The sequence below is a fragment of the Pollicipes pollicipes genome, unplaced genomic scaffold (assembly GCF_011947565.3).
Source record: "Pollicipes pollicipes isolate AB1234 unplaced genomic scaffold, Ppol_2.1 Scaffold_7241;HRSCAF=8664_pilon_pilon_pilon, whole genome shotgun sequence".
NCBI classification, from domain to species: Eukaryota; Metazoa; Arthropoda; class Thecostraca; order Pollicipedomorpha; family Pollicipedidae; genus Pollicipes; species Pollicipes pollicipes.
In genome coordinates, this window is record NW_023597040.1 from 227,576 (window position 1) to 241,739 (window position 14,164).

The 14,164-nt window shown below is 57.7% G+C and overlaps 1 protein-coding gene across 2 annotated transcripts in view; it reads left to right on the forward strand.

Annotated features, from left to right (window-relative positions):
- LOC119110840 (CLIP-associating protein 1) overlaps positions 1–13,201 on the forward strand; it is a gene marked incomplete at its 3' end in the record, with an annotated part of 25,465 nt that extends 12,264 nt beyond the window's left edge. For both annotated transcript variants that reach the window (XM_037234719.1, XM_037234720.1), the window contains 4 exon segments: positions 2,557–2,662; positions 5,836–6,004; positions 10,717–10,893; positions 13,113–13,201. In XM_037234719.1, the coding sequence (XP_037090614.1) occupies positions 2,557–2,662; positions 5,836–6,004; positions 10,717–10,893; positions 13,113–13,201 (541 nt within the window).
- Positions 13,202–14,164: the final 963 nt, after the last annotated feature.

The following is a 14,164-nucleotide window of genomic DNA, read 5'->3' on the forward strand; positions in this document are numbered from 1 at the left end:
CCTCCGCGTCGGCGCGTCCGTGGATCAGAACGCCACATGGGAACGCGCAGCCATGTGTCTGTAGCTCGGCGACTTGCACCGCGCGGCCGGAGGCGGCTGCTGCGCGGCCACTGCCCTGTACGCCCAGCCCCGCTGCGTTCCTCCTCCGCGGCGTGCGGCGGCCGAGCTGGCGGCCACCCGCTGATTGGTGCGAGATGCGACGCGCCGGTTACGCAACGCTCTGCCCGCAGCGCGCCGGCATGATGCGCTGTGAAGAACGGGTTGGTCGGGTTTGATCGGTGTGATGCGCCGGCTGCAGCGTACGCCGGCACTGCAGTGTCCGGTCACACGGGACGTGTCGGCACAGTGGCTTTGTTGCTGTGCTTTAGGGACAATACAGCACGATAGAACGGGTGCAGCGGACGCCGGATCTGGCTCCGCAACTAGATCCGGCTGATTAAATAAACCGGATCATTCATTCAACCAACCAACCAACCAACCAACCAACCAACCAACCAACCAACCAACCAACCAACCAACCAACCAACCAACCAACCAACCAACCAACATCTTTCTTGTAACCTCCACAATGTGGCTGTTCCACCCATGCGGCAAGTTTTACTGGCGTTCTCACACACATGCACCTACGCAAATACACACACACACGCGCGGATTTTGCCAATACAACACATGATGGACTGTCACACGTCAGTATGTTGAGCGATGGCCGAGCCCGCCGAGTAGAGGCCCTCGGGCCCGCCGACCGCCGTGCCGCTGCAGGAAACCTGTTCCATGTGAACGCAGTCCAGAAGGCAGAGCTGCGGCGGGCTATCGCCGTGCGCACCTTCGACAGCTGTAAAAGGCTATCGGCGGTTCCACGCGAGACGCGGGTTGACACGTCATCGCCGCACAGCACACGCGATTTCAGAGATTCGGTGAGCGAGACCTGGGTGGGATTGTATGCGTTGTCGCTAGGTCACATTTAACTAAAGGTGCGTCACATTTTTGTCATTTTAACTTGGCTGAGATCGGAGACACATTATTAAAGCAGCGAGTACCTATGACGGCACGCGAACCTTGAACCTTGAATGTGAGGCCACTCATCGCTGCTGCGACTTCCCCACACAGTCAAGCAGTACTGCAAGTGGGAAGGACTACAGCTTCAGTTGGCCTTTTTTAACGTTCGCCATCAGCGTCGGCGAAAATTTTGAGATGTTGCAGATGCGTGCGTAACAGCGTCTCAGCTCTTCTTACACATGTGACCCCCGAATGCGACCCCGAGACCCCCTGCGGCAATATCAAGGATTTTGACCTTATGGGAGACATAAAGAACGAAATATCAGAATGGAACCCGTACCAACCGAGCGTCGCTGACGTGAGTGTACCAGGAAAAACCAGCTGTCGGATTCATCTGCAAACTATTTTGCGCGAACCGAAACTCAGCTACCGCCAAAGTTTCCTTGGTGCGATTTTTAAGGCGAATTGAAATGTTTGGGTAACACGTATAAATGAACTGCGCACCGATCGCATCGATGACGAGCTTGGAGTCAGTGATGTAAGGTTGAGAGTCATGTCATAGTAATACTAAAATCGGCCCTTATATCGAGCCCTGGATCACACCGTGAATTAGCGTCAACACGTCATTTCCACCACGCGCACACTGCCTGCGATCGCAAGGCCAGTCTGAACGCATCGGAGTCAGTGCCATACCCCCCGAGTTTCTTCTGGAGCTAGCCATGCTTGACACTGTCGAGGGCTTTAGGTGTGTCCAGCGCCGTTAGTGAAGGGATTTTTCCGTCGTCGATGATTTCCGAAAAATGAATCACCGCGTCGAGCATGGCCGTCTGCGTGGGGAGCCCGGGCCGGAAGACATGTTGATCACACGGCATGACCACACATCACGTCACGCGGGGTTGGTGAGAGCCATGAGGCCGGGTTGGTGAGAGCTATGAGGCCGGGCTAGTGAGAAGCGTGAGACCGGGTGGTGAGAGACATGAGGCCGGGCTGTTGGGCCGGCCTCAGTGTCGGGCAGTGTCACCAGCACGGCTGTTCTCGGTCGAACACGGCTGGCCGGGCACTCGGCGGACGGCGGCGAGGGCCCGTGCTGTGACGGCGCGCCCTCACCGCGACGCCGCCCGATCCGTCTCGGCGGTGACGGCCGCACCCCGGCCCGCCGTCAACGGGCGTGCGGCGTCCGCTCACGCCGCGGCACGGGTCACCGCGCCGTCCGCTCGGCCCACGCTCTTCGCCGTTAGTGCGAGCCGACGGATGCATGTCGAGGAGTGAGAGCGCAGCTCGCTCGATGTTGAAGCCGTGCGGATGCTTGAAGGGGATTCCGCTTTTAACACCGTATCAGCGGCAACGCCAAGTGCGCCCATTCCGTCTTCCGCGGGAGGTCTCAATGGTAGTGGTGGTGGTGGCAGAGGAAGAGGATGGTGATTGGTCAGTGCTAGTGTCAGTAGGGCTGAAGTGTTGCGCTGACTGAAGTAAGGTTTGACGCAAGGCGTTCGCTAAATTAACATCTGTTCTTGACGACAACCGAGTGAACATGACAACAGTCTATTACCCATCCGGCAGGTGTCGCAGAATGGCCTGGAGATCCTGGGCCTGCTGGTGGACCGGATGAAGACCGACTTCAGGCCATATGTCAACGCCGTGCTTCCGCACGCTGTCGACAGACTCGGTGAGTGGACGTGCCACCGCGGCAGCCGACTGGCGCGCATGCGCGGCAGACAGACACACGTGAGGCCGCGCGGCGTTTTTGAGGCGAGGAGTGGTCGGTCGACGAGGGCGATTGATTGATGCTGGCGCTGGTGGGAATGGAATTTTGCGCCGAACGGGTCGTTTGTGTCGTCGTTTGGAAGCTTGCTGTAATCAAGCCTCATAGCGAGGCTGGGTTCAGGGCCAGGTGGGTATTTATAGATTACTTACTGTTGCGGAATGCAGTCGTCAAAGGCGTGATGGTATGCAGATGCTATGCACGTGGTAGCGTTAAGGCCCAAAAATCGATGACATCGGAGTGTGCCGCAGTACGTTGTCCAGAGCATCTTATTTGGCTTCATATTGGGCTTCTTTGCCGTCGGGGGTCCCTACCCCAGCGACGTGTTCGAGACCACGAAAAAATGATAAGGGGCAAGACCGTGGAAATATTGTAGCGTAGCTGTTGACACGTGGGCACATTTGCACCCGTTTGGTCCGCACAAAATGGACCTCAGGCTACGCCAAGCGATTTATTGTCAGACCATGACCTTGTGCCCATGTAGTACGAATAGCGTCCTGGTAACGTCATCTCGAGGCGCGCAGGCCTGTTTGCGACAAGTGCCGTGCATTTTTGTGTGTTTGTTTACGTGAATCTGTGCCCTCATGAGTGCGAATTCAGTTTATGAATAGTAGTCTACAAACTCGAGATCGGTGACATTTGATGATCTTGTTTGACATCAGGTGAGTTCTAGACCGCTGTTTTGTTCTTAATTGAATTCAGCACACCAATTTGTGCATTTGTGGTCAGAAATAAGCTTGTCCTTTTCACGAAAACATATCACCTTTTATTTTGTGCCTCCAAGCACTCAGACCATGTTAAGCGAAAGGGTCACCGGATGGTGTCAAGGGGTCGCACCGAATTTTGACTCCTGAGATACCTGGCTACCCTTTGTTTATTGTTCAACAATCTGTGTTCAGTTAAGGACTAATTGACGTAGCGTGCCTGTTGTCCTCTTGCCGATGGCGTGCGTGAAGATAACTCCCGCCCAGAGAGCGTTTATATATTTAATCTCAGTCCCGTATTTTCCCGGATTGCCGCATTCCGGATTATCCCGGAATCCCGGCTTAATCTCTACAAAATCTGGGATTGCCCTTGACAGGTAAAGCTTGCAGCCGGTGGCAGCCGCTGTAACGAAGGTCAGATGACGTCAGAGGGCAGGACGGACCGCGCCGAGCATTACGGCACGTTAAGCTTTGGCCTCCAAATTATGCCCTTGACGTGGAATTGCGCGATCAGATGGTAGGGGTCAGGGCCCACACAAAAAGCACTGCTTAGCATGGTTGGCGTTTAGTTTGTAGTCTACCTACAACGCCATCAGGCGGCGTCGCTCTCCTGCTCCATGGATACCGTGATGACGTACTGTCGAACGGGCTTTAGTGTCACCCCGACCGTCAGTCGCCGGATCTAACGGACGCGACTCGCGCGCCGCTCCGCTAACGTCACAACCGTGACGCTCCGCCGCGGCGCGCTGAGGTGTGGGCTGAGAGGAGACGGCGGCCTGGTCTAGTCACGTGCTAAGAGGAGACGGCGGCCTGATCTCTAGTCACGTGCTGAGAGGAGACGGCGGGCTAATCTCTCGTCACGTGCTATGAAGAGACGGGCTGTCTGATCTCTGGTCACGTGCGGAGAGGAGACAGGCGACCTAATCTCTGGTCACGTACTGAGAGAAGACGGTGACCTGATCTCTGGTCACGTGCTAAGAAGAGACGGTCTGATCTCTGGTCACGTGCGGAGAGGAGACAGGCGGCCTAATCTCTGGTCACGTACTGAGAGAAGACGGTGACCTGATCTCTGGTCACGTGCTGAGAGGAGACGGGCTGTCTGATCTCTGGTCACGTGCTGAGAGGAGGCGGGATGCCTGATCTCTGGTCACGTGCTGAGAGGAGACGGCGGCGTAATCTCTGGTTACGTACTGAGAAGAGACGGGCCGTCTGATCTCTGGTCACGTGCTCAGAGGAGACGGCGGCCTGATCTCTGGTCACGTGCTGAGAAGAGACAGGCTGTCTGATCTCTGGTCACGTGCTGAGAGGAGACGGGATGCCTGATCTCTGGTCACGTGCTGAGAGGAGACGGCGGCGTAATCTCTCATTACGTACTGAGAAGAGACGGGCCGTCTGATCTCTGGTCACGTGCTCAGAGGAGACGGCGGCGTAATCTTTCGTCACGTGCTGAGAGGAGACGGGCTGCCTGATCTCTGGTCACGTACTGAGAGAAGACGGTGACCTGATCTCTGGTCACGTGCTGAGGGGAGACGGGCGGCCTGATCTCTGGTCACGTCCTGAGAGAAGGTGGCGGCCTGATCTCTGGTCACGTACTGAGAGGAGACGGCGGGCTAATCTCTCGTCACGTGCTAAGAAGAGATGGGCTGCTCTATCTCTGGTCACGTGCTGAGAGGAGACGGCGGCCTAACCTCTTGTCACGCGCTGAGAGGAGACGGGCTGCCTGATCTCTGGTCACGTGCTGAGAAGAGACGGTGTTGTAATCTCTCGTCACGTGCTGAGAGGAGACTGGGTGCCTAATCTCTCGTCACGTGCTGAGAGGAGACAGCGGCCTGATCTCTGGTCACGTGCTGAGAAGAGACGGGCTGTCTGATCTCTGGTCACGTGCTGAGAGGAGGCGGGATGCCTGATCTCTGCTCACGTGCTGAGAGGAGACGGCGGCGTAATCTTTCGTCACGTGCTGAGAGGAGACGGGCTGCGTAATCTCTGGTCACGTGCTGAGAGGAGACGGGCTGCCTGATCTCTGGCCACGTGCTGTCATTCTCGTCGTGTCGTGCCGGAACGTGCTGAGTCTTATATGATCGACAACCGCGGTGTATGTTCAGCTCACATGTCATCGATCACTCTGTCGTCATGTTATCTCCTCGCAGCATCGTGTTTGGAATGTCAGCCGTTTCCCTCCATCTGTGGTATATGTACCGTCACGCCGGCCACGTGATGCTGCGACCATGTAACCGCCCCCCGTCTGCCGTAGTGTTTATCGTCTGTTGGTGTCTGACCGTTTGTCACCCGTGAACGTCTGGCCGGAGACATGTGTGGGATGCCATGCTTATCACCCCCTCAGTCGACCTCAGCCGGTCCGACCCCCGCCCGCAGGCGACGCCCGGGAGTCGGTCCGCGAGAAGGCGCACATCCTGCTGATCAAGCTGATGCTGGCCACCGTCAGCCCGCAGCAGCTGTTCGACAAGCTGTCGCCGGCGCTGGCGCACAAGAGCGCCAAGGTGCGCGAGGAGGTGATGGTGCTGCTGCAGAACGCCCTCGCCGAGTGAGTCAGACTTCACGCTGCGGCCGGGGTGGTGGGGATGGCGGCGGGGGACTGCTGTTTGTCAAGCGCTGGGAGTGGCCAGAGGACGTGCTGGTGACCGGCGCACGCCTCCTGTTACGGCCGCGGGCGGCCTGAAGAAGAATATCTCGAACATGCTCCGACGCCTTCAAGCGCTGAGCAGCGCTTGCTGCAAATCCGGGGGCCCATGCTCGAACCTTGTGGATAGCGTTTAGCCCCGGCAGGCATGACATCAGAACGATGGTTTCCCCATACGCTGAATTGTTCGCTACCAGAACCTGTACCGGCCTTGACCGGCGCCAGAGCCTCTGGCGTCGGGCGGCCCGTGAGGCCACGACCCGAGCGGCGCGGCCGTTACGAGCCTCGTGGCGATCCCGGGTCGGCGCTGGGACGGCGGGTCACCCCGCAGCAGCACCCCCGCCGCGGAGGCGTTGACCCGGCGCGCATTACGCTTCTACGTCAGACGCGTTGCACATGACTCGGGCCGGGCGCGTGGGAGTGAGCCGCGCTGTCGGCCTCGGCCGCGCCGATCCCGGCCCAGCCGCGCGGTCGCGCGACACGGGCTGTCTGGCGTGGTGATGCGGCCCGGCGCGTCACGTGGCTCCGCTGCAGTGACAAGCGGTCAGGCCCCAACCAGCCGTGTAACCGCAGATGTCACTGTCGATATCAGGCGATGCAGTTCATGCAGTTCTGGCTGGTGGTGTTCAGTGGGCGGCGGACTTTCTTAGGAGCGGCTCGCTCCCGCAAGCTCGTTCTTCGTGGAAGTGTTCGAGAATCACGCGACAGCGCTCCGCATGGCACGCGCTCTCCACCGCCTGACACATGGCGACCCGAGCGACCTTAGCGACGCCTGAGCGGACACGGCCGGGCTCGCTGGGCTCGCTGCTCGCAGGGCTCGCTGCTCGCCTCCGCCCGAGCGGCCGTCTGAAGCCAGCCGTGTGCGGTGTGGGAACAGCGGGCCGCCGCTGCGCTCCCGTGCTGCGGTCACCCCATTTGCATGCCGTGACCTCCGGGTCCGGGGGGCGGGGCGGGGCGCGCTCGCGCCAAACTCGGACGTCGGCCGGGGCGGGCGGCCGCGCGGCTCGACGCTGTCGCGTGTTCTGCAGCGTTCGAATCGGCACGGCCCAGCACAGGTGGTCGTTTTACCGTCGGACGCGGCTTATTATGACGGACGGAAGCACTTGGCTCACCTCACGTCGCTCCAGTGATGCGACGATGCCGATGTGTGGTAACGAGTAAGGATGCATCCGAGAGAGTTTAACGTGAACTACATTCATTTGTTCAGTTTCAGCCCGCCACCCGTCCCGACGTGGCCAACCACCGTTTAGATGGGCTGATATCTTTTGCTGTTTTGTAACCACCTAGATCTTACTGACAACAGAAAGTTCACAGCAACTAGTACCCCATGGCTTTTTCTGCAGCGTAGTAATATGACTACCACTCTGCCTTCCCATCCGATTAGCAAGTGAAGTGTAACAATTCCAATTTGCGGAACAGCGGAAGAAGGCAGTTCGGAAACGAGTTCAGATGACCGCGACCAGGCCTCGTAGCGACATGTGGCTGAGTAGTACTCAACGTCAAAGGGTCGGTCGTATTGTCACAAACGTGGAGCGATGCGTGTACACTATCACGCCCCATCGTATTAAAGCCATGGGTCCGCCTGTTTGGGGTGTTTTAATTTTTGTCATACCTTGGCAACCAGCATTGGCAGAGACGTGCAGCTGACAGCATGCTGGAGGCGAACGTACAGTGTGCACATTACCCTGCGACCTCAACGCTCTCCGGCCCACGGATACGCCAGCTATGAACCGGAAAGCTGTCATTGTCACGTTTCCTAAAACCGGCCCCAACTGCAACGGGCTGTGGCCCAAGCCGAAATGCAACGTGCCATGAAGGGTGCATAGGCGCATAGCTCAATGCATTGTAGAACGACATCTAGTCAGAATCTGCCTCACTCACTTAAGTTACCAGAACTTTGCAGGCCTATAGCGTGGCTATACTCCGGCAATGACTTTTGTAAGTTTGCGTTAAAGTTAAAGTTAAGTTTGCGTTAAGTTTGCATTAAGTTTGCCTTTGCGTCAAAGGTCAGCAAGCCTCCGACTACTAACGGGGAATATTATGGCTTCTGAACTTAAGTAGTTGCTCGGCTTGTGAAGGACATTGAAGCGCCCTGATAGTGTTTTCCTTCGCAAACTGCTGTCTGATCCGGTATTCTCCTCATCACAGAATACCACACGAGTGCCGTGTTGTGAGCTGTGTACTGAGAATTCGCTTATGTAAGGGATTTCATTGAGTGCTATAGCAAGATCAGCGCTAGTTGCATGCGATTTGCTGCCAGGGAAACCGCGGGGCTTTGACCGACATCGCTCAGAAAGTACCAAACGAGAACATGGCGGCGGAAACAAGCACCCACACAGTGGCCAAATGAACTTCCCCTCCGCGGCGAGCAAAGCGTCAAGCGGACAGCCACACAGCCGGCGGGAGATGGGTGCTCGACCTGGGACGTCCTGAGCGGCGTTGCCCACCGGCTTGGTCACTGTGCACGCCGAGCGTGCGTCAGACACCCAGCCCACCCGGCGCCAGCCGGCTCGGGTTCCGGGCCACGCGCCCGGCAAGGCCCCGGCGAAGGGCGCCTCGTCAGGATCGATAGGACCGCCCACCGGCCGGGCGGACCCGCCCCCATTACGACAACAAAGACACGCGGCCGTCGACGGCTCCGGCGCGCCGCAGTTTGGGACGTTTCGGGGAGGAGGCGGAAGCTGCTGCGGCCGCGTGGCGGTGGCGATAACCATACGGTAACCTTTGGAGGTGCTGTGATTGGCTGCGACAAGGTGGGGCACATGGGTTGAGCTTTGTGGTTCTTCAGAGCGCCTTGGCTGCCCAGTATCTTGTCCCGGTCCCAAAACGTTTGCCAAAAATACTGCAACCAGGAAACAATTGTGTTTTTTGGAAACATGTCCTTCCTTGCAGTGCTTTATGTCAGGCTCCACACATGTTGGGCTGCGCATACCCAATTGACATGCTTGTTTTGTCTATTTATAACAAGTTATAATGTAGATCCACTCGTCGGTTTGGATCATTTGCTGTGATGATTCCGGAGTGGGGGTCCTGACCAAAGCTGCCCTGTCGGGTGGGCGCCTCCCCTTCAGCACAACTTGTCCCGGCTATGGGTTTAGTTCGCCCCAGGCAAGCTCGGCGCTCCACGCCCTGGTTAGGAGCGACGGCTCGGTCGGGGATCGGACCCGCGTGATGTACATGGTGCATCGATCCCCTGTCGTGGCCGCCGGCTCTCGGACCGGTGCGGCTTGCTGGCAGCTGCGCCGCTGCAGCTTCGGTGGCAGGCTCGCTGACTGGTGACGGCCAGTTCGAGCCAGAGGGCTGCGGCGAGGCTTCGGTCCATCGTACCCAATTGGGGGCGGAAACTGACGGTTTGTTTAATGCTGTCCGCATGTTTCCGCTCGACGGACTCACACGTCCGACCTATATTGGTAGGGTCAGGGACGGAGCCCGACTGTAGAGCTCTGAATATGCCGGGGCTCTTCATGGGAGCTTGCTTGTCAGCAGACTGATTTGACAATGCCCATGTTCGTATGAATGTCACGCCTCAACACGCGCTCGGGTAGGGGAGTCAAATTGACCCCACCGAATGTTTTTCCAAAATGGTTTTCGAACGGCGCGGCGTAGCCACGTAAAATTTTGCATAGCTATAGACGATTGAATAGCGGATCGTCTTACATAAAGTTTTTAGATGTCCTTGTAAGGTCGCTTACCTATGACAGGTCAAAGCCGGGCCATGGTTTCAGCGGAGGCAGTTTCTAGGGAATCGTCCAATCTGATACAATGACGGAGTGTTTGACGTAGCCATACATCTCTGAGATGCTTTCTTAGGCACAACAATCATTGAATGAGCAAATTACGTTAACCTAAGGTTAGGTATGAAGTTCAGACCAAGGTCACAACCAGCTGATTTATTACTGTAGGGATTGCTGTATGGGGCAGTTTGTGGTACTCATTTCGAATGTATTGACAGCGGGAACCGCATTATAATCGTCCATTGACTTCTTATTGGTCAGAAAAGGTCATTGACCTAAGACGACCCGGGTCGACATTTTGGTTTATGAACATACTGCCTAGCGTAATCTTTGTCGCTTATTCTAAGTTATTTTGCTTAGAAACAGTTTTCAAGGTTTTGGGGGCACTTTGGTGACCAGCCTAGAAATTGACCTTATTTGACCTGAAGATCATGACCTAAGAAGCTTAAACTTTGACCTAGGTGAGTTCATGTACAGGTCAAGACACCCTGCAAATTTGGTGTCTCTAGTTCTCTGAGTTCCCGAGATCTCGGGGTCAAATTGACCCCCCCCCCGAGCGAAGGGTATCTAGCCGGCCACCCGAGCGCGTGTTAATGTGATTATCTGTTGCGGCTCTGTACCCTCCCTCCCCCTGCATGGTTTAAGCGCAATCCTGCTGGCTTCGCTGGTAGCCCACGTGATGACGCTCCGTGACCCTCTGAACCCTTTACCGACAGTCACGGCGCGGGCGCGATCCTGCTGGCGCCGTCGGTAGCCCACGTGATGACCCTCCGTGACCTTCTGACCCCTTTACCGACAGTTACGGCGCGGGCGCGATCCTGCTGGCGCCGTCGGTGGCCCACGCGATGACCCTCCGTGACCCTCTGACCCTTTGACCGACAGTCACGGCGCAGGCGCGATTTTGCTGGCGCCGCTGGTGGCCCCTGTGGTGCGACTCCTCAGCGACCCGGCCGCGCCCGTGCGCGACACCGCCTTCAACACGCTGGTGGAGCTGTACAAGCACGTGGGCGAGCGACTGAGGTTCGACCTGCAGCGCAAACACAGCGTGCCGCCCGCCAGGTAGGAGGCGAGGCGGCGTCGCGGTCGGCCGGTCACGGTCGAGACACCGCGGTATTGGGCGACTGCGCGGCTTGGCGGTTGTGTTTTCGCTGGTATGGCCGTTGCCACTTGGCGCCTGATGCGATGGTTGGCTCGTTCGTTTTGGCGTTGTGTAGTGTGCGCCACGGATTGATGGGGCAATCGTTGTTTTGTATTTTGTGTGCAGTTGGTGCTTGTGTTTCATCACAGAGCTTAACATACCAGGGCTTCACACACTCTTCGCTGTTTTCGCGGTCGGGAGTGCGGTCGATCTTGGTAGCTGTGCTCAGCCCAAGCCAGTGTGGGATTTACGTCTCAGGCATGTACGTCGGGGCCCCAACCAAGCTGTGACGCGTACGGCTTTCTCAAGACTCGTTCCCGCTCACCGACTTCTGCTCTGCTTTTCCCTTCTTCCATGACGCATTGCATTGCCGACTCTCCGCCCTCGCCGAGGTGCGCCCGGGGACCGGAGACCGCGGACCGCCCTCGCCTGAGGACCGCAACGCGTCCGTGCCCGGGCCGGCCGGCGGGTCGCGTCGCGCCCTCTCGGGCCGGCCGGCAGGTTCCGCCTAGCTGGGCCGCCGTGATGGATCGGCCGCGGCTCGAGCCTTATTAGAGCAGGGCGCCGGCGTGAGACGCCTCATTAGCGCCGGCTGCCAGGGTGGTCCGGCGATGTAGCCGTCTGAGGTCGACGCCGGGAAGTGGCCGGCCGCGTGCAGTACTGGTCCGCTGCATTGCCGCAGACCGCGGCTTGTACACGGCCCCTTGCTGAATCTTCGTCTTCGAACGGACCACGTCTGTTCTTTTTGTGTTAGCGCATCTCTTTCTGAGTTTTCTTGTCTTTCCAGTTCCTGTGTGCTCCCCCACCACGATGGTGGCACTCGGATTTGTAAAAAGCTGGGCTGTTTTCTCGTCCAACCACCAGCATGTCATTGTGGCCGCGATGTCTGGAACAGAGCTCCTTTTTGATGCGGCCACAGGAGTACGTCTGTGTACCACAGCGACCTCGCGACCTTGTTAACGACAAGTGGATGGTCAAGGACATCCTCCGTAGTCTGATAACCGTCTGTTAGTCGGATGGTTAAGTAAATGGTCGGCTGTGTTAAATTGGATGATAAAGGGATGTGGGAAAATGTGTATGGACTTCATTGTTTGCAAGATCATCCGAATACGATCGCAGCAACAAATTGAGGGGCTGATTCTCGACAACAGTGCTGGTGGTTGCGGTCCTCCAGGGTATCTTCAGTTCCAGCCACTGTTTTGTGGACATGAAGGAGTTTCGACTGGACGGCTGTGCTGCAGCCGGTCAGCGGAGCTCGCTGCAGCGAACGGACGACGCTCCTGCCATCTGTTACCAGTGTCTTGTACCAATAGGTCCACGTGCCATGCCGTGCTGTCTGTATCTGCCGTGTGATGCCGTGATGTGCGGATAAAGTTCGAGAAGCCGTTCCTGTCTTCCGTGATCTGTGGAGCGTGTCAGACTCCGTATTGGCCACTGTCGTGCACGTGCTGCACCGGTGGACAGTGCCTATGCTAGACTAAATTGCCTCTGCCGACCCTGCAGTCCGTGCGCTGCACCGGACTGACCTGACCCCTGCCGTCCCGTGCTGCACCAGACTGACCTGACCCCTGCTGTCCGTACGCTGCACCGGACTGACCTGACCCCATGAAACCATGTGCCAGTTCAGACTGACCTGACCCCTTATGTCCCTGTCCCGCACCAGACTGATCTGACCCCTACTGTCCATGTGCTGCACCAGACTGATATGACCCCTGCTGTCCTTGCGTTGCACCAGACTGACCTGACCCCTGCTGTCCCTGTGCTGCACCAGACTGACCTGACCCCTGCCGTCCCTGTGCTGCACGAGACTGACCTGACCCCTGCTGTCCCTGTGCTGCACGAGACTGACCTGACCCCTGCTGTCCCTGTGCTGCACCAGACTGACCTGACCCCTGCTGTCCCTGTGCTGCACCAGACTGACCTGACCCCTGCGGTCCCTGTGCTGCACGAGACTGACCTGACCCCTGCTGTCCCTGTGCTGCACGAGACTGACCTGACCCCTGCCGTCCCTGTGCTGCACCAGACTGACCTGACCCCTGCCGTCCCCGTGCTGCACCTGACACCTGACCCCTGCTGTCCCTGTGCTGCTGTCCCTGTGCTGCACCAGACTGACATGACCCCTGCTGTCCATCCGTTGCAGGCTGCCGCCGCTGATGGCCATGTTTGACCAGGTGCGCGACTCCGGCCTCATGAAGCCCACCGCCTCCGTGCTGCCGCCCGGCGCTGACGGTAGGTCCACGGCGGGGAGGTCCGCGCCTGCGCCCGGCCCCAACACAGCACCGGGCACACTGGAGCAACGGGCTGGCGGGCGGGGTGTGGGGGGCGGTTGGAGGTGGTCGGTTAAGTTGGGGCGGGCGATGGGCGCAGAGGTTGTTCAACTTTGGGGTAGGTACACATTTGTTTTTGTGGGGAATAGGACATCGGAGGCCGACGATGGAGGGCCTGAAATGTAAATATATTGGAGTTAAAATGTGTTGGGAATGCGGCGAAGTCTCCGTGGACACTGTGGTGAGAAAACTGAAATGGTTTCCGTCGGCCAGGAATACGATTTCATAAACCCCACACTTAAACGTGTGGGACATATTGGGATGTGTCATCACAACACATGCTGGTGACGTTTTTGACAAAATTGAATACATTCGGGCGCTTTTGGGACTTTGATTTTTAAAATCTGAGAGTGGTGTAGCTTTCTTTTCTATTGGCCTCTGGTCTCATCGTACAGAGTTCTCCGTCGACCGAGATCTTGCGGCTGGAAGCTCTGTCCGATCGAAGTTGGATGCCGTAAGCTTTACCTTTCATAATCGCCGCCAGGTGTCAGGAGTGGGTGTCGATGGCCTGGCTTTCAATTTCGTTGTAATCGAACAAACCAAACCATTGGTCTTTTCAATCTTCAACCGTATCCTAAGGTTGCAAAGCTGGCTAGACAGATTTCGGTTGGCGTATTCAATATTCTTATGCTGCTGGTTCGGCTCAGCACGTCCTCGAGGTCGTTGTGAGCTGCCTCGGCCTCCGCTCACCGCCCGCCCGTCCACGTTGCGAGCCACTCTCGGGGCGTGCGGTGGCGCATGGTCTCGCGCCGCGTCCGCTCCCCACCACGGAGGTAGGCGCTGTCACCCAGGCGCTGTTGCAATGACAGTGAATGCGTGGTGCCAGTGTGCCAGTCGGGCGCCGCGCACTGTGAGCGGCCTGCGT